Below are 20,351 nucleotides of genomic sequence, written 5' to 3' on the forward strand. Positions count from 1 at the left end.
ATATATATGATGGATTGTGATGAACTGGGGAAAAAAGTCATCATACCAAATTCTCTCCTCTTATTCCAAATCACTAAGCATAATGAGATACTGCTGATAAAACCAGGACTAAAGAATGTAAACCATGTGAAGTCCAAAACAAATAAAAATCAGTAAACCGGACTGACTAGCATAACAGCAACTAGGCTTTGCGATGATCCACACCAAAAAAGATAACGATTTAAATTACAATGGTATCTCTGGTTGTAAGAAGAAAAATGTATTCTAAAGATATTGTTGAAGAATTCAGAGAATGATGATATACTGAAGCAAATGAGGAACTAAAGAGATCAACCTCGTGAAAGGCAAACATCATTCTCAATGTTGTAGCTAATGTTTGACTAAAAAACATTCAAAAATGTAATTTCACTCTATTCACTTATCTTACTATGCCATTTCCATCTTTTTAAAATAAAGTTGAAAGTACTTTCTCAAAACCTCATCTGTTTACTGTTAAATATATAAATTTTCTTCCAACTTTCTAACAGAAGTCAATAAACCCTTCCAAGAATAAATCAGCTGTTAGGTAACTGTATATGTGGACTTAAAGAAAATGTTGTTTTTTCCCAATAGAAGAATCCACCTAATTTTTTTGAGAAATAATTTTTAAATTATGTGGGAAATATGTCCCCAAAGTTAATCCTTTTCATACTTATTTGGAAAAGAGTCCTTGGAATATATTTTCAAATGACAACCATTTTACAGAATTATGTATTATCAACTTAATATGTTGTTTGTACTAAACTTAGATCAACTTTTGAGACATTACTATACAACTGACAATCACAGTGTACATGCCAGGGATTAACATATTAAAATATATTCAACTCATTAATTAAGAGACACAATTATGTGAAATTTAAAAACAAATTTTAATAACCTGCTTTCACTGATCATCTTAAGTGCCCATGTATATCTAAGTTTATACAAAACAGAATTTTTGAAATGTTTAGTGTAAAAACCAAATTCCCTGAATATCTTTCATCATTTTTAATTAAAAGCTAATGCTTAAGTAAATTTAACCATAAACAAACATAAACTTCACACAAAAAAACTATTAAACTGAGCAGATACGCACCGATACAATAAAGTCCATCACGGCTGAAGTTTCAAGCACACAACCTTATGGGTCATTGGCCAAGTGGCCTTAATGGTTTTATTAGGCCCTCAAAACAATATCTTGACCAAAGAGATGGCTTCTGTCCAGATTGGTTGCCCCTAGGCTTCAATTCTCTTGATAACTGGAACTGGGAAAAGTCATTTATGAAATAGCTCGTAAGCTCCCAAGAAGGGTGAAACACTGGGGCAACTGAGGTTTCAACCTTTCCACATCTATTAACCTGAGGCCATGAAGAGCAAGAAAAAGTTATCTGCCTTTAGTTTATAGAAGAATGATCATTTCAATTTTTGTTAGTAATCATTTTTGGGTAGGTTAAAAAAATTCTTACCAAGGAAAATTAACCAATTCTCCAAGAAATAAAATATATCAAATAGCAGTATTTTATCTTGCTTGACAATACTGACAATAAAACCCCCAACTTAGAGAAAAACATGTTGTAATTTTAAAATTCAAACTTGGAACAATATTATGTCAACCTCAGTGGAGCTGACCTTTTGTTTCGTTTCACTAAACTTTTAGCTCTCCTGTTGACAAACAGACTGAAAGCAAAGTATACACTGTTTACAATCAGAAGGCATATCAGCAACATACTTGAACTCAAACCACCCCAGACGGTTTTAATTATCACTCACCCTCCAATAAATGAGAAGGGGGAAAAAAAAAAGAAAGAGGATATTACCCAATGACCTTCCCATTTTTGGTTTTTTAACTTTTTACATATTTTAGTGATAGCTAGACATGTTGAGACAGACTTCTTAGAGACGCTTAAATAACTTATACTACAAAAGAAGGTGTGAACTTCGTTATTTCAATCTAGATATACATAAAACTTAGAATTCACACATTGAGCATTTAAGCAAACCATCTCCCAACAATTTACAAATGAGGTTATCAGGGTCCAAACAACAAACACCATAGAACTACCCAGTCACAAACTTATCCAGAACCCAGATTCCTAATCCAACCTAATGTGTTTTCCTCTAAGTTGTTTCAGTGCATTCAATGAACATTTACTGAGCAACAAACTACATGCACTGAACCACTTGCACATAATAGGGAGAAACAGCACAGTCCCTGTCATCAGTGAGAAGTCAGGCCAGTAGGAGAGTAAACAGTTGCTGGTCAGTCGCTCAGTCTTGTCTGACTCTGCAATTCCATGGACTGCAGCCCGCCAAGCTTCCCTATCCTTCACTATCTCCCGGAGTTTGCTCAAACTCTTAACACAAAGGGATGAGAGCATAGGCAGAGGATTCTACCAGAATGCAACATGCATACTAAGGGACAAGAGCTGTGAAAGGGCATCATGGAAAGTAAAGACGAAGTTAAGACTCCGTGGACTCAGCTTGGTGAACCACCAGAGATATCTGCTTCACACAGGATGACAAGCAGGCCAAAACCAGATACTGAAGGGCAAAACCTACAGACTTAAGTTCAACCTGAAAACAATAAAGAAATCCATGAAAAGTAATACCACCACATCAGAACTTAAGAAAAGTCACTCTGGATACCTTGTAAACACCAGATGAGGGCTAGGCCAGCGGTACTAAGACAACTGCTCGGGTATGAAAGAAGGGCCTGCACTAAAGGCAGCAGCAGGAAGGAGGGGTGCAGACTCTCTTATTCTGGCGGCAAGAACTATATAGAAGCACTACTCATCATGTCACAAATGAGATAGGGTCTCGATCAAACAATGTTAAAAATCTATAAATTCAAATTACATCACTACAGAAATTATTTATATCTATAAACAGGAAAAGCAAACAAAACTTTAATTAACAAATACAGGCTGTCTGCCTAATACCCATCCAGTATCTTGCAGGCTAGTATTAGAAACTTGCCAGAGGACTTTTCTGTCCCTCTGACTACTGTTTATCTCAAATACTCAGAGCAACGACATTTAGAACAATTCGAAGGCACACAGCATGGCTGAATGGATGAATGACACTACTACAAAACAAACCGTCTTGACAGAACTTAAAACCCAAGATTATCGTATTAGGCAACAACAAACACATTAAGACAACTTTGGAGCACAAAATTGCATAGTACTATGAACAAGGGTTCAGGGTTATATAAATTCAAAAAATTGAACAGAAAAGTTTCAGAGTAGATGATTAAAATGAAACCAAGGAAGGTAATTCCAGGTTAAATGACAAATGGGAACAGAGTAACCATGGGACCACTAGGAACTTCCTTCAACCAAAGCAGACATCAATATGTTACAAAGAACTGTGAGATGTCAGACGAAGACAGAATTTTAGATTGTTAAAAATCTTTAAAATCAAGAGGATGCATTGATCTGAGGTATTTGCAAATGTCACATTGGAAGGCTTTTAAACAATCAAGGGTAGGAGAATAAAATAATTCAAGTAACATAGATGGAAAATTAGACATAATATACTGAGCAATCAAAGAGTAAACCTAAGACTAATAAGGTAGAAACAGTTGAAACTAGGAAGGAAAGAACAAAACTAAAAAGTATGTCAGTAGGAAACCAATCAACTTTGAGTATGACCGAACATGAAAAAGGAAAACAACTACAGAATAACACAGGAACGTCTCAAAGGTTATTTAAGAAAATAGTTTAGTTTTGGTGACTGGGAGAATCCTGGAGTCACCGACAGGAAAGCTGCAGACTGAAGGAAACTCAAGGAAGTGGACTGACAAGCCTCCCACAGGCCTCCCACTTAGGCTGTGCCCTCAGCCATTGAGAGCACACACAAAACATGTTTCTCTGGCACAATCGATCTACATCAGACAGACTGGCAATAATCAGGTTGGTAAGAGTTCTAACAATTAATATACAGTGAAAGCTACCAAGTTACCAAGTGGATCAGAGGTTCAAGTTCACTAACTGCACCACTCCATTACTGTCTTAATAATATGCTGGAAGTCAAATAATAAGCAGGCTGCTTGGTAAGGAGTGATTGAGAGCAAAAGGCAGCATTGAGGGACATTTCACTCAGGCAGTGATAAAGTCTGAAGAAATACACAGAACAGTCGTCTAGAACATAAAATACTCTCAACCCTAAATAGATCTGGATAAGTTATGTTCAATTCTGATTCTTAAAACGTGTTTTCCTAGACTTTCAAATGACAAAATTACTTTCCAATCCTACTTCTTCAGACAAAACCCTATCTAAAATTTTATCTATCTTTTGACATGTGAATATGATTGATTTGGCCACAATCTAGTCTAGCTTAAGTCTTGCAAACAATCCATATTTAAGTTCAAGGTGAGAGGACAACTTCTTCCATCACGAGTTGATCTTATCAAACTCTTGAAATGTTAACCACCATTCACTACCACCTACAAATAATATGTGATAAGTGATACGGTAGAGGTCAGTGCCCAGTATTATGGGTGCATTCCAACAAAGGGGGAGAATAAATCTACATGGGAGAGGCAGGACAGACTTGTTCACAGAGGTGACATCTAAACTAACGTTACAAGGTTAGAGTACTATCCCACTGTCAGAAAGGAAAGAAATACAAGATCTGATACATCCATTTGTACCAAAGCTAATGAAGGTGATGGAATTCTAGCTATTTCAAATCCTAAAACACAATGCTGTTAAAGTGTTGCACTCAATATGCCAGCAAATTTGGGAAAATCGGCAGTGGCCACAGGACTGGAAAAGGTCAGTTTTCATTCCAATCTCAAAGAAGGGCAATGCCAAAGAATGTTCAAATTACCACACAACTGCACTCATTTCGTATGCAAGCAAAGTAATACTCAAAATCCTTTAAGCTAGGCTTGAACAGTACGAGAACCGAAAACTTCCAGATGTTCAAGCTGGATTTAGAAAAGGCAGAGAAAGCAGAGATCAAATTGCCAACATCTGCTGGATCATAAAAAAAGCAAGAGAATCCCAGAAGAACATTTACTTCTGCTTCATTGACTATGTTAAAGCCTATAATTGTGTGGATCACAACAAACTGTGGAAAATTCTTCCAGAGATGGAATATAAGACTACCTTACCTGCCTCCTGAGAAACCTGTATGCAGGTCAAGAAACAACAGTTAAAACCGGATGTGGAGCAACGGACAGGTTCCAAACTAGGAAAGGAAGCTGAGAGCCGAAGAATTGATGCTTTTGAACTGTGGTGTTGGAAAAGGCTCATGAGAGTCCCTTGGACTGCAAGGAGATCCAACCAGTCCATCCTAAAGCAGATCAGTCCTGGCTGTTCATCGCAAGGACTGATGTTGACGCTGAAACTCCAATACTTTGGCCACCTGATGCGAAGAGAGGTCTTTTCATCTGAAAAGACCCTGATGCTGGGAAAGATTGAGGGCAGGAGGAGAAGGGGATGACAGAAGATGAGATATTTGGATGGCATCACCGACTCGATGGACATGGATTTGGGTAGACTCCAGGAGTTGGTGATGGACAGGGAGGCCTGGTGTGCTGCAGTTCATGGAGTCACAGAGTTGGACACGGCTAAGCGACTGAACTGAACTGAAAGTTGTATATTGTCACCCTGCTTATTTAACTTATATGCAGAGTACATGATGCAAAATGCCAGGCTGGATGAAGCACAAACTGGAATCAAGATTGCCGGGAGAATTATCAATAACTTCAGATATGCAGGTGATGCCACCCTTATGGCAGAAAGAGAAGAAGAACTAAAGAGCCTCTTGATGAAAGTGAAAGAGGAGAGTGAAAAAGTCAGCTTAAAACTCAACATTCAAAAAACGAAGATCATGGCATCCGGTCCCATCACTTAATGGTAAACAGGTAGGGAAACAATGGAAACAGAGACAGACTTTATTTCGGGGGCTCCAAAATCACTGCAGATAGTGACCGCAGCCATGAAATTAAAAGACGCTTGCTCTTGGAAGAAAAGCAATGACAAACCAAGACAGTGTATTAAAAAGTAGAGACATCACTTGCTGACAAAGGTCCGTCTAGTCAAAGCTATGGTTTTTCCAGTAGTCATGTATGGATGTGAGAGTTGGACTGTGAAGAAAGCTGAGTGCCGAAGAATTGATGCGTTTGAACTGTAGTGTTGGAGAAGACTCTTTTAGAGTCCTTTGGACTGCAAGGAGATCAAACCAGTTAATCCTATAGGAAATCAATCTTGAATATTCATTGGAAGGACTGATGCTGAAGCTGAAGTTCCAATACTCTGGTCACCTGATGTGAAGACTCAACTCATTAGAAAAGACCCTGATGTTGGGAAAGATTGAAGGCAGGAGGAGAAGGGGATGACGAAGAGATGTCTGGATGGCATCACAGAGTCGATGGATACGAGTTTGAGCAAGCTCTGGGAGTTGATGAAGGACAGGGAAGCCTGGTGTGGTGCAGTCCATGGGGTCTGAAAGAGTTGGACATGGCTGAACAACTAAACAGCAAATCTGTACCAAGAATGCAAATGGCATGAGCTGAATTACACATGGCTAGATTTTGCTATGGTTTGCACACATTGGATTCTTCTGTAGGTACTTAGAAGTCCAGGGTCCTAAGCCTGGAAGCAACTAAATCATATATATTTTGGAAGAAAAACTGCCACTACCATGGAAAACTAAAGAGGTGAGTAAAAGTAACTGGAGGCAAAGAGCAAAATTACAAATCCTCTGAAATAGTCCAACAAACATCATTAAAGCCTGAACTAAAACAGCTTCAAAAACAAGAGCAAAATTAACATTTGTAAGGGGGGGGGGGGAGGAAATAGGCTTGAGATTAATAGTTATCTCTGCAAGTAGGTAAAGATTACACTTAAGTGGTTACGTAAAGATAAAAAGCAAATAATGGGCATAATTATTCTTTGGAGAAATTAAGCAATAAGAGGAGAATCTGACAGTTACTAGAATGGCTCACATATAAAATATATATATATATATATATATATTTGTAGTGGGGGAAATATATATGCATAAGGCAAGAGCGAAGGGACCAATATAAGGAGGCTGCTAAATATTCTAATCAAGAGTTAACTGTGAATATTAAGAATCAGAAATAGATGAAACCAAAGGCCTAAGCTGAAAGTAAAACTTCATGAGACCTTGTTTTACCTAAGAGAAGTACACAAAAAGGTAAAGAGATGTATTAAATTTAAAAACCAAGGTCTTCAGAGTTTACATAACTTGGTGGAGGGGGTGGAAATCAGGTCAATATCTATGATGCCCTGCTTTCCACTGGATATAGTCATTTTGGAAAACTCATTATACATCATTTCAAAGTCCTCAGATTGTTCCCTAAAAACCATGATGGGATGGGGAGTTGATCTATAAAACAAAAGAGGGGAGGGAATTTTGTGAGAAATTCAAAAGTCCTGAGAATTTTGACAGAAATGTAACAGAAGAATTGAATGAATAATTGCCAAGCACCTTTGTCTAAAAGACGAAGCTTTAGGTACAACATCAGAGAAATAAGATCTGGAGTTAAAGGTTAAATCTGCAGGATAATTAAGTAGCTGGTCAAAAGAGCCAAAGAAAATCACCGAGTGGACAAAGTTTGAGAGATCTTGAAAAACAACCACACCAAGGTCAGGATCTTGGCAATGTGACTGTGGGAAGGTTCAGAGACTTTAAAAAGTGGCTAAAGAATCTGAATAAAGTCACCTATTGATATTTAATACAGATTTATTGATTGAATCATGTGAAATCATATACTTAACTATTTTGACCTACAAAATAGCAATTTCATACAGTTCAAACTGTTACTACAAACAGAATTATAGATACATAATATGTAGGGAAACGTAAAATGACAGGGAGTTGAAAAACACAATGATCAACAACTATGACCTGAACTCAAACAACATGGGTTTTCAAATTTAAACATTTACAGAATGAGTTCAGTTTGGAAAACATCAATGTTTTGCGCCACAAAATATTTTTTAAATTTCCTTAAAGTTAAAAAATAGAAGCAGAAATTTTTGTCTCCCAATTCAGAATAAGATGTCTAATGTACTTTAAAACTAAGGTCAAAACCCACTAACCAATAAAATGCCTAGGTAAATATCACCCTAAATATCTTAGTGAGAACCACAACATAGTAGAATGCATGAATTTCACATAACTATATTCAACAACATCAGCTCCAGACTTTCTGCTAAAGGTGATGATATAAAGCCATTTTTCAGAATTTGATTAAACTTAGAAAAAAACTTCAGATATTTCCCCAAGATATAAACTGATAAGGCAAAGTGGAAGATCAACAACAAATAGAGGGCAAGGATAAAAATACTTTCTCACAAGAACAGAGGACATTCTAATTAAACATAATTTATAAAACATCTTAATGTATTAGAGTTGAAATTAATAGTTGTTTATCTTAAAAGATCATTTTCCAGTTACAGTAGGTTGAATAAATTATGCAATATTTCATATAAAGCAATACCATAGTCATTAAAATGTTGATGAAAAATGAAGTATTTTTAAAGATGTTAGCAACTTTATCTCTAGCCAAAGCAGGCATAAATGTTTTATTATAATACTGATAAGTAACAAACAAAAGGTTCAATAGAAGAAGACATCCCTAAATTCTGCTACTCTTCCATAACCGTAATACTTCCTGACAATATAAACAATATCCCTATAGATCTATATTCAAAAGAGCTATTAGTCAAAACTAATAAATTTACATTTGACATTTACAAATCATCTTGCTTATTCAAACCAATTCTTTCTCATCCTCAACATTCATTTCCTCCATAAAACCTTCCTTGCTACAAAAAAACATACACGTAATTCCAAAACAGCCTTTATCATTCTCAGCTGTAATTTAAGGGTCTCTCCCCTTCTAGAACTACAGTCATCTCATTTTCACTTCTTCAGCCTCAAACTCCAATCCTAGGAAAGAAAGTAGAATATTTACTTTTTAGATGAAATAAAAAGATAAAACATAATTTGCCCACAGTTCTTCACTACATTCATGTTCCTATACGTGCTAAATACTGAACTTTATTTTCAATAAAGAAGAAAATTATTTAAGACTGAAAGATTTCATGTTTTCTGCATACCTCGGAGTAAGATTCGTAGCAAGTTTTACAAGATAATCCTCTCAGTTTAATGCAATAAGTGTTGCAAATACTTCCTTTCAAACTTTGTAAATACACTGATAAAGCTTTATTAAACAAATTTAAAATAAAAATTTCAGCTTATCTCTAAACTTTAAGCAAAAAAAGTCAAGAAAACTTAACGTGCATCCTTAATGTTAACTGTTAGAAAATGCTTTCATTGTGAATATTTTAATATGTTGAGTAATTAAACATCACAATCAAGACAGTTCTGTCACTAACTGGTGACAGCACCGCAACCAGACAAACCTTCTCTGGGACTCATTCCTTATCTACAAAGACAAGAGTTGGCAAATGATCTCCGAAATCTTGAAAGAGCTTACTGATGATGACTGCAATTACTTTAATTAAATAAACAATAGATTGTTTGCAGTTACATATCCACCATTACTAAGCCATCATCAAATCCTGTGATAGGTAGTCATTCCCAGTGGGAAAGAATAACTATTCTCTCCTCATTAAGAATTAAATGAGCTACTATTTGTAGGAGAGCTGAAAGGAAATCAGAGCTCCATCCAAGTTAATGTAAAGAAGTACACCTAGCCCACTGCCCAGCATTCTTATCTCAACAAGTAGTTTGCAGTATTTCTCTTAGGAGACTTGTGAATGTCAAAAGTTCTAGTCTCTCCTTTTTTTTTTTTTTAATTTATCTCAGCTATGTGGTCAATTCTCTCTTATTAAATGTTTTATTTTCTTTATTACCTGAAAACATTTTTAGGAACTATGATAATCTTAACAACTTCTGATGGGAATGACTGAGAAACTATCAAAATCAAAAATAAGTGTTAGTTCAAATCAAATTTAAAAAATGGCTTTAAAGAACAAATATCACAGTTAAACTTACTACATATACTACAACAAATTTTAACCAAAGCTTTCTTTTCTGTCCCTCCTGACTGGAAAATTTATTTCTTTGACATTTAATTCTAATTGCAGTTATTCTAGATTCCTTTCAACTTCCTTTCTGTCTTAAAAATTGGAATAGGGAAAGATTAGTATATTCAACATGAAACAACTGACCTATCCAAACAATGAAACTGTCTAGGAATAAATGACACAGTGAGGCTTCACTGTCTTAATGTTAATTAAGAAAATAGGGAACAGAGCAGGAAGGCAGTAGGCACAAACTTAAATGGAAGTAAAATTCTACTAATCAATTAGCTATTAATAAAAGCAAAACTTTTGAGGAAAATAAGGCATGGCTTCTCTTTTAAACAAGCCTGTAACCAGAAACAAATGACTGCAATCACGGAACACAAATACCTACGCCCATAAACCATAAAGAACTGGAACTATTTTCTAGTCAGTCATTTATACTCACCATAAAAATAGCCAAAATCTTCAGAAATGAGAAAAATACTTAATAAACACTCAAGTTAATGAAGTTTTGGTCGAGCGGAATCTTCCACTTTGACTTTTCTGGAAAAGAAAGCAGGAAACTACGGCACTGCTTTTTCTAAGCAGATCACTGCATGAAGGCAAACAGTGGCAATCAACAGGTAGAAGATAGCAAAAGTCAGCGAACCACTGTGTAAAGGGCAGACGTTAAAAACTATATATAAAAATAGGATTCAAGACTGCTATTTCAAAGGGTTGTGTATTACTTATCAAAAAGATTAAAAGTATAAGGTTATTTAAAAAACAGCCATAGCCTTTGAAGTGCCTTATCTGTGACATTAACTGATGGCAGTCTATAATCATATATTTATACTATGGGGCTTATTGAACTTTCTTCTTCATAAGTAATTTCTACTGTTGGAGAAAAGTCTCCCAAGGCCTCTAAGTATTTCCATGTCATCCCTCACAATCCAAACCTCCCTACTCCCAAGAACTTATTGCAAAGATTGATCACTATCATCAAGGACTTCCATTTTTTCCCCTAAAGAATCTTTGTAATAAATAGCTTACTAGCTAGCTAACTAGTTTATGGTTAGTCCAAAGTTACATGGGGAGGTGACTTCCGCAAATTCTACTAGCAATAAAAACGTTTACTAGAGTGTGCTGAACATCTGCAAAGGAAGGCAAGATACTCTACAAGACTACGTTCTTCTCTGCAGCTCCAGGGGGAAACACAGTTCTAGGTGCAAGCAGTAGGTAATCCAAGTGAAAAGAAAAGGAGCAAGCCAGTCCTGAGAGCCCTCAAGAAAAGTGGGCTGTGACACACGAGACACACCTGGAAGAAACTTAAAACACTGCAGGCTCACACTGAAGAGACTCTAACTCACCAAAGGTCCTTATCCCCAGTTCTCTAATTGTTCCTCACTTCATCAGTGTTACTGGAAGTTCATCCCCAGGCCTAAGGGAAATTCATGCTCTGGTGTGAAGGAGTGCCAGTTAAGATAAAAGGGATATGAAAGAATCCTTCTTGTGACTTACTACAGCAGAGTCCGATGTATTTAGCATCTGAGTTAGAAATGCCAATCATTACAGCTTTCATGACAGTAACAATTAATTTCTCTAATACCATGAGATGTGATACTGGGTAGTAACTAGGTTAGAACAATTTTCTAGAAATATAATCACTAATTATAGTAATACTTCTATAGGAGAATGTTTTTGAAATTCAATCCTTTCATTAAGCTAAAATTTATCAAAGATAAACAGTAAGATTGGCACAACAGTACAGTGGTCAAATAGCCTGATTTAGAAGTCAAATTTTACCACCGCTGGATATACAATTTTGGGTGAGTTACTCTAATCTCACTGTGCCTCCATTTATGTATCTGTAAAACAGAAGTTAAAAAAAAAAAGTAGGTAAAATATGGAGATTAAAAAAAAATAGTAGGAGGTTAGGGGGGAAAAAGCCCAAGAGTGATTACTTCAGAAATGTTTAGTTGAGTGAAAGTGAAGTCAGCTCAGTCGTGTCCGACTCTTTGCGACCCGTGGACTGTAGCCCACCAAGCTCCTCCATCCATGGAATTCTCCAGGCAAGAATACTGGAGTGGGTTGCCATCTCCTTCTCCAGGGAGATAAGGAGAAGTTAAGTAGAGCAGATAAATATTAACTCTAAATAAACGTAGCTACTATTGCTATTGAGGAAAAGTACTTAAAATTCAATTTCTTATCCACCCAACATACTTCTACTTACACTTAAAGTCCTAGACCAATCAATCCTTTATTAAATCCTTCTTAAACTCCATACACATTGAATATTCCCTCCTTGGTCCCTTCAATGTACATTCAACTAAAAGTACATCAATAATATTCACAAATCCACATACTGAGAGTCACAGACTTTGAAACAAACTATAGAGGTCATTTAGTTCTGGTTCAAGTAGACTTTCAATGCCATATACTTATTGTACTCTTCCCAAAGTCATTCTTAAAGATACGAATGTTTGAGCAGCTGGTTTTAACACAACTTTTAAAAAATAAATAAAACACTACAATCAGCTATCAAGATTCTGAACTTCAATACTGAAGTATCAAAAGCTGAAATTATTTCAGGTTTTTCTAAATCTTGTGTTTATGGTCAAAACACAAAATATACTTAATTTAATTTAACAACTGAATTACTAAGTCTGTTTAATGTAAGTAAAAGATACTCTGTAAGCTCAGAATACTTATGAGTGAACAAGTTGTATTCTCTCAAGATCTGTAATAACTTAAAAGACTAACAATATGTGGCATAAAAAATGCAATCTATTAAGTAAAATGTAGTACCACCTATTAATATAAGATTTTTAAAAACACTTTTCTATCATTTTTCTGTTCACTATACAGAAAAGTAATCATACATGACTTTACTGAAAGATTCACACTATAGTTAAAGACACTATGAACTTTGTACCTGATACTACAACACTTTTTTGGGTGCAATCATAAACAGATTTTCAAAGACAGCAGGCATACTGAACTCAAATGTGTCCCAGTGTCACCCTCTCTCTGTGGCTTTCCCTGAATGCCCTATCTAAAATCATCACCCCAATCATTTCCTTAACTCTGTTCTATCTTTTCTTATTGTATTTACCACGACTAACAAACATTATATCTCAATTACTTATCATCAGACTCTCAATATAACCTAAGATCCGTAAAGACAAGAAAGTCTCTGTTTTATAGAGTTATGTCTCTGTTGCCAGGAACAGCATGTGACATACAGATACTGCTTAACAGACAATGAATAAATGATCAGACAAATACTTTTGAGGTAAGAGCACGAATTTTAGGTGTTTGGTGAAACAAAAGGGACAATCATTTCAGTTAAAACCAAGAGAATGTTCATTTTACCGGGACTTTAGAAATTTTCTTTTCCTGTAACTCAAGAGTAGGTAGTATACAAAGAGTAGGAGCGCAATTTACAAATCAGGTTTATTTCTTCAAAGTTCCTCTAACTATAGTTTTTCCAGTAGTCATGCATGGATGTGAGAGGTGGACCACAAAGAAGGCTAAGCACTGAAGAATTGATGCTTTTGAACTGTAGTGCTGGAGAAGACTTTTGAGAGTTCCTTGGACTGCAAGGAGATCAAACCAGTCAATCCTAAAGGAAATCAGTCCTGAATATTCACTGGAAGGACTGATGCTGAAACTAAAACTCCAATACTTTGGCCACCTGAAGCGAAGAGCCAACTCATTAGAACACACCCTGATGCCGCGAAAGATTGAAGGCAGGTGGAGAAGGGGACGACAGAGGACGAGATGGATGGATGGCATCACCAACTTGAAGGATATGAGTTTGAGCAAACTCTGGGAGATGACGAAGGACAGGGAAGCCTGGTGTGCTGCAGTCCATAGGGCTGCAAAGAGTCAGACACAACTGGGCGACTAAACAACAGCAGGGCAAGCTGGTGTTCAAAAATCATAACAGGAAAATAATAAATTCTCTCTTAAAAAATGAACACTTTAGAATATGGTCTGATTTTCTAAAATCAACTATATTTAAGTTTTTATCCCAAAGCAAACAAATTAATTATCTAAAAAGTGGACAGAGACAAAGGCATAAATCAGTCTCAAGAATCAACCTTCAACCAACTAAATGCTATCCAAGAAAACAGTATCTACTATTAATTGAACTAAGCCTCTTTTGGAAAGGAGTGAAGTGGAGGAAAAGTCAGGGAATTGAGAAGAGACCCAAATCTCTGCCACCATGTGGCAAACTGATGAAACCTGACCAGAATCCATCCTTCAAATTGCACATTCTGGGCTATAAAACATTTAACAAATCTAAAAGGATAGAAATCATACAATGTCTGCCCTCAGAGCAAAATGGCATTATACTAGAAACCAATAAGAGAAAATAACTGGAAAATCTCAAAACACACAGAGCCCAAACAACACATTTCTAGGTAACACATGGATGAAAGAAGAAATCAAGAGAAAATATATGAACTAAATGAAAATGAAAACACAACTTATCAAATTTTCTCGGATGCAGCAAAAGCTGTGCTTAAAGGGAAATTTATAGCACTAAATACATGTATTAGAAGGAGTTTTAAATCACCTAAGGCATCACCTTATGAAGCAAGAAAAAGGGCAAACTAAATCCAAAGTAAGCAAAAGAAAAGAAATAGTATGAATTATCTTCAATGGAATTGAAAGAAGAAATCAACAGAGAAAAATCAATGAAACCGAAAGTTGGTTCTTTGAAAAGATCTATAAAATCGGTAAATTTCTAGCCCTATCAAGTAAGGAAAAAAGAGAGGACACAAATTATTAATATCAGAAATGACAGGGGGGATATCACTACAGATCCATGGACATTTAAAAGGATAATAAAGAAGCACTATGAACAAGTTTATGCTCACAAATTTTATAACCTAGATGAAATGAACCAATTTCTGAAAGAGAACAGGCCTATTATCTACTTAGAAATTGAATCAATAATAACCTTCCTAAACAAAAAGCATCAGGCCCAGTAGGGTACACTGGTGCTTCTATCAAACATTTAAGGAAGAAATTATACCAAGTCTCTACAATCTCTTTCCTCAGAGGACAGAAGCAGAGAGAACACTTCCTAACTCATTCTAAGAGAAGTACCCCAATACCAAAATCAAGCAAAGGATTACAAGGAAAAGCAAAAAACTACAGACCAGTATCTCTCGTAAACATAGATGCAAAAACCCTAAACAAAATACCAACAAATCAAATTCAACAATGTATGAGAAGAATTATACACCACAACAAAGTGGAATTTATTCCAGGTATTTGAGGCTAGTTCAACAATCCAAAATCCATTAATGTGATCCAACACATCAACAAACCACATGTATGATTATCACTCAGCACAAAAACCTCAATATCCCTATCAAAGTTTCTAATGGCTACATTAGAGTTCCTTCAAAGTGCTTTCAGGACCACAAGTTTGAGGCTTAATTGTAAAACTCATTAAAAATTAAATTATGAGACTCCACTCCCTCAATAAGGCAGCCCAGATAAGCATTTTTATCAAGTATCACAGGTGAATCCTATGTGAACTTAAATTGAGAATTAGTGTCCTAATTATTAAGAATTAGTGTCCTTATTTCTTGGAAAGAAAGTTATGACCAACCTAGATAGCATATTCAAAAGCAGAGACATTACTTTGTCAACAAAAGTCCATCTACTCAAGGCTATGGTTTTTCCGGTAGTCACATATGGATGTGAGAGTTGGACTATAAAGAAAGCTGAGCACAAAAGAACTGATGCTTTTGAACTGTGGTGTTGGAGAAGACACTTGAGAGTCCCTTGGACTGCAAGGAGATCCAACCAGTCCATCCTAAAGGAGAACAGTCCTGGGTGTTCATTGGAAGGACTGATGCTGAAGCTGAAACTCCAATACTTTGGCCACCTGACACGAAGAGCTGACTCACTGGAAAAGATCCTGATGCTGGGAAAGACTGAGGGCAGGAGGAGAAGGGGACGACAGAGGATGAGATGGTTGGATGGCATCACCGACTCAATGGACATGAGTTTGGGTAAACTCTGGGAGTTGGTGATGGATAGGGAGGCCTGGAGTCACAAAGAGTTGGACACTCTAAGCGACTGAAGTGAACTGAGTGTCCTAATTTAACTTTTCAAAACTCAGTTGAAGCCACCTATTGTGTGTCTCCATCCCCCCACCAGAATTTCTTTCCCCTGTGTTAGTCATGTATTTCTAACTTCTATCCCATTATCTCTTCCCAACAGCCTTCTCCATTTCCCAAAAAGAAAACTCATTAACTCCAATTAAGGCAGAGATTCACTTTTTTTTTTAACCAACCAACATACTGAGCACAATCCCAGCAGTAAAGTTACAACAGGATGCTACATAGGTAAAATAAGCCATGAGATTCCTATAATTCTAGGAGTTTGATCTACTTTTCACCCACAACCAACCTAAATGGTTTAAAAATCTATTTGATTAAAGTTGGTCTGTAATATTCAAAAAGTATAATAAAAACATAGCTTCATTCCTTTAGTAAATTTTCTATGGACTCATTATGCAAACCAAGAAGTTCCAGATACCAAAGCTGGGTTTAGAAAAGGAAGAGGAACCAGAGATCAAATTCCAACATTCACTGGATCACACAGAAAGCTAGAGAATTTCAGAAAGACATCTACCTCTGTTTTATCAACCACGCCAAAGCCTTTCACTGTGTGGATCATAAAGAACCGTGGAAAGCTCTTAAAAGAGATGGGAATACCAGACCATCTTACCTGTCTCCAGAGAAACCTGTATGCGGGTCAAAAAGCAACAGTCAGAACAGTATAGAACAACTAACTGGTTCAAGATTGAGAAAGGAGTATGACAGGGCTGTCTGCTGTCAGCTGCCTGTTTAATCTATATGCTGAACACATCATGATTAATGAGTTACAAGTCAGAATTAAGATAGGCGGGAGAAACATCAACAACCTCAGATATATGGATGATACCACCCGAATGGCAGAAAGTGAACAGTAACTAAAAAGCCTTTTGATGAGGGTGAAGGAGAGTGAGAGCCAGCTTAAAACTAAACATTAAAAAAAACTAAGATCATGGCATCTGGCCCTATTACTTTGTGGCAAATAGAAGGGGAAGAGGTGGAAGCAATGACAGATTACAGGACTTCTCTGTAGCTCAGACAGTAAAGAATCTGCCCGGAATGCAGCAGAACAGGGTTCAATCCCTGGGTCGGGAAGATCCTCTGGAGAAGGGAATGGCAACTCACTGTAGGACTCTTGCCTGGAGAATCCCTTGGACAGAGGACCCTGGCAGGCTACAGTCTATGGGGTTGCAAAGAGCTGGACACGGCTGAGCGACTAACACTACTTACTACTACACTACACACGACTACTAGTGACAGATCCACTCTTCTTGGGCTCTAAAATCACTGCGGATGCTAACTGCAGCCATGCAGTCGGAAGACATTTGCTTCTTGGCAAGAAAGCTATAACAGGCCTACACGCCTAGACAGTGTGTTGAAAAGCAGAGGCATTACTCTGCCAACAAAGGTCCATACAGCCAAGGCTATAGTCTCCTAATGGTCACGTTCGGCTGTGAGAGCTGGACTGTAAAGAAAGTGGAGCACTGAAGAACTGATGCCTTCAAACTATGGTGTTGGAAAAAGACTCCTCAGAGTCTCTTGGACAGAAACGAGAAACGAGATCAAACCAGTCGATCTTAAGAGAGATCAACCCTGAATACTCGTTGGAAGGACTGCTGCTGAAATTGAAACTCCAGTATTTTGGTCATTTGATGTGAACAGCTGACTCACTGGAAAAGGCCCTGATGCTGAGAGAGACGGAGGGCAAGAGAAGAGGGTTATCAGAGGATGAGACGGCTGGATGGCATCACCGATGCAATCAATGTGAACCTGGGCAAACTTTGAGAGTTGGTGAGGGAGAGAGAGAGACCTAGTGTGCTGCAGTCCATGGGGTCACAAAGAGTTGGACATGATGAGACAACTGAACAACTGACTTTCACAACATAAAAACAATTATGAGTCAACACTCAGTATTTTTGATCTGGATCATGAGTTTATATTGATTAAAACAAAAAAAATCAAGATGTAAAATAAAAAAGGCTCTGCTTTCCATTCTGTGGTTTGGCCAAACATATTGACAAAGATTCTAAGTATTACCTACTTGATATGTTAAAAAATGAAAAAGTGCCAAACTACTGCTACTTTAGGTAAACCACTGCCTCTTTCTAAACCTCAGATTTTTCCCTCTGTAAAACTGGGGGTTGGGGGGAGAGAGGAAGGTGGTTAGGCAGTCATTATCTTTGGTTCGTTCTAGTCCTTCTGTTCCTTATCTTTGTCTAATTTCATTGTACAAAAGGAAGAAAAAACAACAAACTCTTAATAATTACAAATTGTACTATTCACTGAGGTTTAAAGAATACACACCCACTACTGCCTCAAAGGAGTCAAGAGGTTAGCTGATACAATTAGGAACCACATTATTTTGAAGTCCCTTTGTTTCACAGTCCGTTACATTTCTGTAAGTCATTCAAAAGTGAATCATCATACACAACTGAACAGTGTCAACATTTGATCCTGAAAAAATACAGCAAACTCCAAATACCAAGGCAGAACGTCCTCCAGATGAGGATTTGAAGTAACTTGACAAGTCTGAACCAGACCCCTGTCATATTGGAAAACAGCAAAGGTTAAGAAATCCTTCCACCACCACCTTTCTGGAAACAGCTTACTGCAAAGAACCAACAGTCTCCATAAGACTTAGGGAAGCAAGATGCAAGAATTGGCTGCCTGTGTGCTCCGTGGCATTCGACTCTTTGCGGTTCCATGGACTAGAGCCCACAGGGCTCCTCTATCCATGTGATTTTCCAGGCAATACTGAAGTGGGTTGCCATTTCCTCCTCCAGGAGATCTTCCTGACCTAGGGATCCAACCTGCATTCCCTGCACTGGCAAGAAGATTCTTTTACCACTGAGCCACCTGGGAAGCCCTGTAACAAGGCCAGACACAGTGCCTGCAAATTACCATTCTTTGCTTTAAAAATGACTAGTTGAACTGCTTGTCCCCATAGATCAACTGGAGCAAGATATTACCCAAACTATATGATCTCTTCCCCCAGATTCCTGAACTTTGGCCCACCCTCACTCTGAAACAGGATATACCTCCAACAGTTTTTCCTCACAAGTCTGATCTAGAGGGTAAAACTTTCTCTGATTTATAGTCCAATCATACTACCCTTTCATCTCATTTCCCCAAACTCAGTTCTTTCTAGCCTTGCTTCCTCCTCCTCCTAAAAGAAAACCCTTTTTGCCTAATATTTGAGGCTCTTACAGATCTTATGGTCAAGGTACTCTCCCTACTCCAACAGTTCCCTCGCCCACGCCCCTGCACCATTCCTTTCCAATCAAGACCCTCCTTATTCAGTCCAGACCTTTCTTTGAGACCTTTTCCAATTTCCCAAGGGCCAAGTCTGAAAGATAAACTGACTTGGCCGTTTCTTTAAGTGACACGTGTTGATCCTTTGTAAGAAGGGGAAGTATTGGGTCCACCCGGAAAAGCCAGGAGCATTTCTGAGATCTGAAGTTCTTGGCCACTGCCCTACAGTTGAGAGGAGGGAGGAGGTGATCAACCGGGCAAGGTCAACTCTGGGACCACCTGACCCCACGGCCGTCCACAGTGAACGGGCCATGAATATTCTAACTACCTATTTCGAACTCCTGGACAGACCCAGCGGCTGGGCTGGACAGACGTCGCTTCCTCGGGGGTCCTAGAGCCCCGGGGAAGGTGGTAAGGTCCTGCCCTACCGCTCATCTCATTGCTCCCGCCCGCTCCATCCTCAGCTGGCCACCCGGCCGGCTTCCCTGCACAGGACTGACCTCCTGGGCCCGTCTCCCCCCCACTGCTCTCACTCCAGCCCTCACGGGAGGACTCACCATGGCGCCAAGAAAAGGTCGTGGACCCGACGCCCAGGAGTACACCGGGGTCGTCCCGGACCTCCCCTCCCAGCCCTGCAGCCGGGAGCCACTCGACACGGCGAGGGAGAGGATCTTCCGGCTCGGCCGGAAGTTCTGCTCGGCGCGACAGGAAGTCCCTCCCCTCTGCCGAACGCCGGCGACCCCACGCCACGCAGAGGTGAGGCGACGCAGGACGTCCTCTATTGCCACTTCCGTGGGTGCTAGGTTAGAGGCCGGGGGCGGCGCTGACCTTGAGAGCGCGGGAGGTGGGGGAGGCGCAGGCGCAGCGCAGGTAGGTGGGCGGGCGGCGCGCTAGTGCGGCGTCTGCGAGGATCCGGAGGTAGATTGGGTGGTGTGG

At 38.3% G+C, this 20,351-nt stretch overlaps 1 protein-coding gene across 3 annotated transcripts in view; it reads right to left on the reverse strand.

Annotated features, from left to right (window-relative positions):
* Positions 1-20,096, reverse strand: part of TMEM161B (transmembrane protein 161B) — a 72,610-nt gene extending 52,514 nt beyond the window's left edge. Inside the window, exon 1 of one of the 3 annotated variants that reach the window (XM_004009075.3) lies at positions 19,973-20,096. In XM_004009075.3, coding sequence (XP_004009124.1) covers positions 19,973-19,975 — 3 coding nt within the window. In that variant the 5' untranslated portion in view covers positions 19,976-20,096. Of the gene's footprint in view, positions 1-1,117 lie in introns of all 3 variants that reach the window. The other 2 variants (XM_042250736.2, XM_042250735.2) reach the window with 2 other exon arrangements.
* Positions 20,097-20,351: the final 255 nt, after the last annotated feature.

Source organism: Ovis aries, chromosome 5 (genome assembly GCF_016772045.2).
Source record: "Ovis aries strain OAR_USU_Benz2616 breed Rambouillet chromosome 5, ARS-UI_Ramb_v3.0, whole genome shotgun sequence".
Lineage (NCBI taxonomy): Eukaryota > Metazoa > Chordata > Mammalia > Artiodactyla > Bovidae > Ovis > Ovis aries.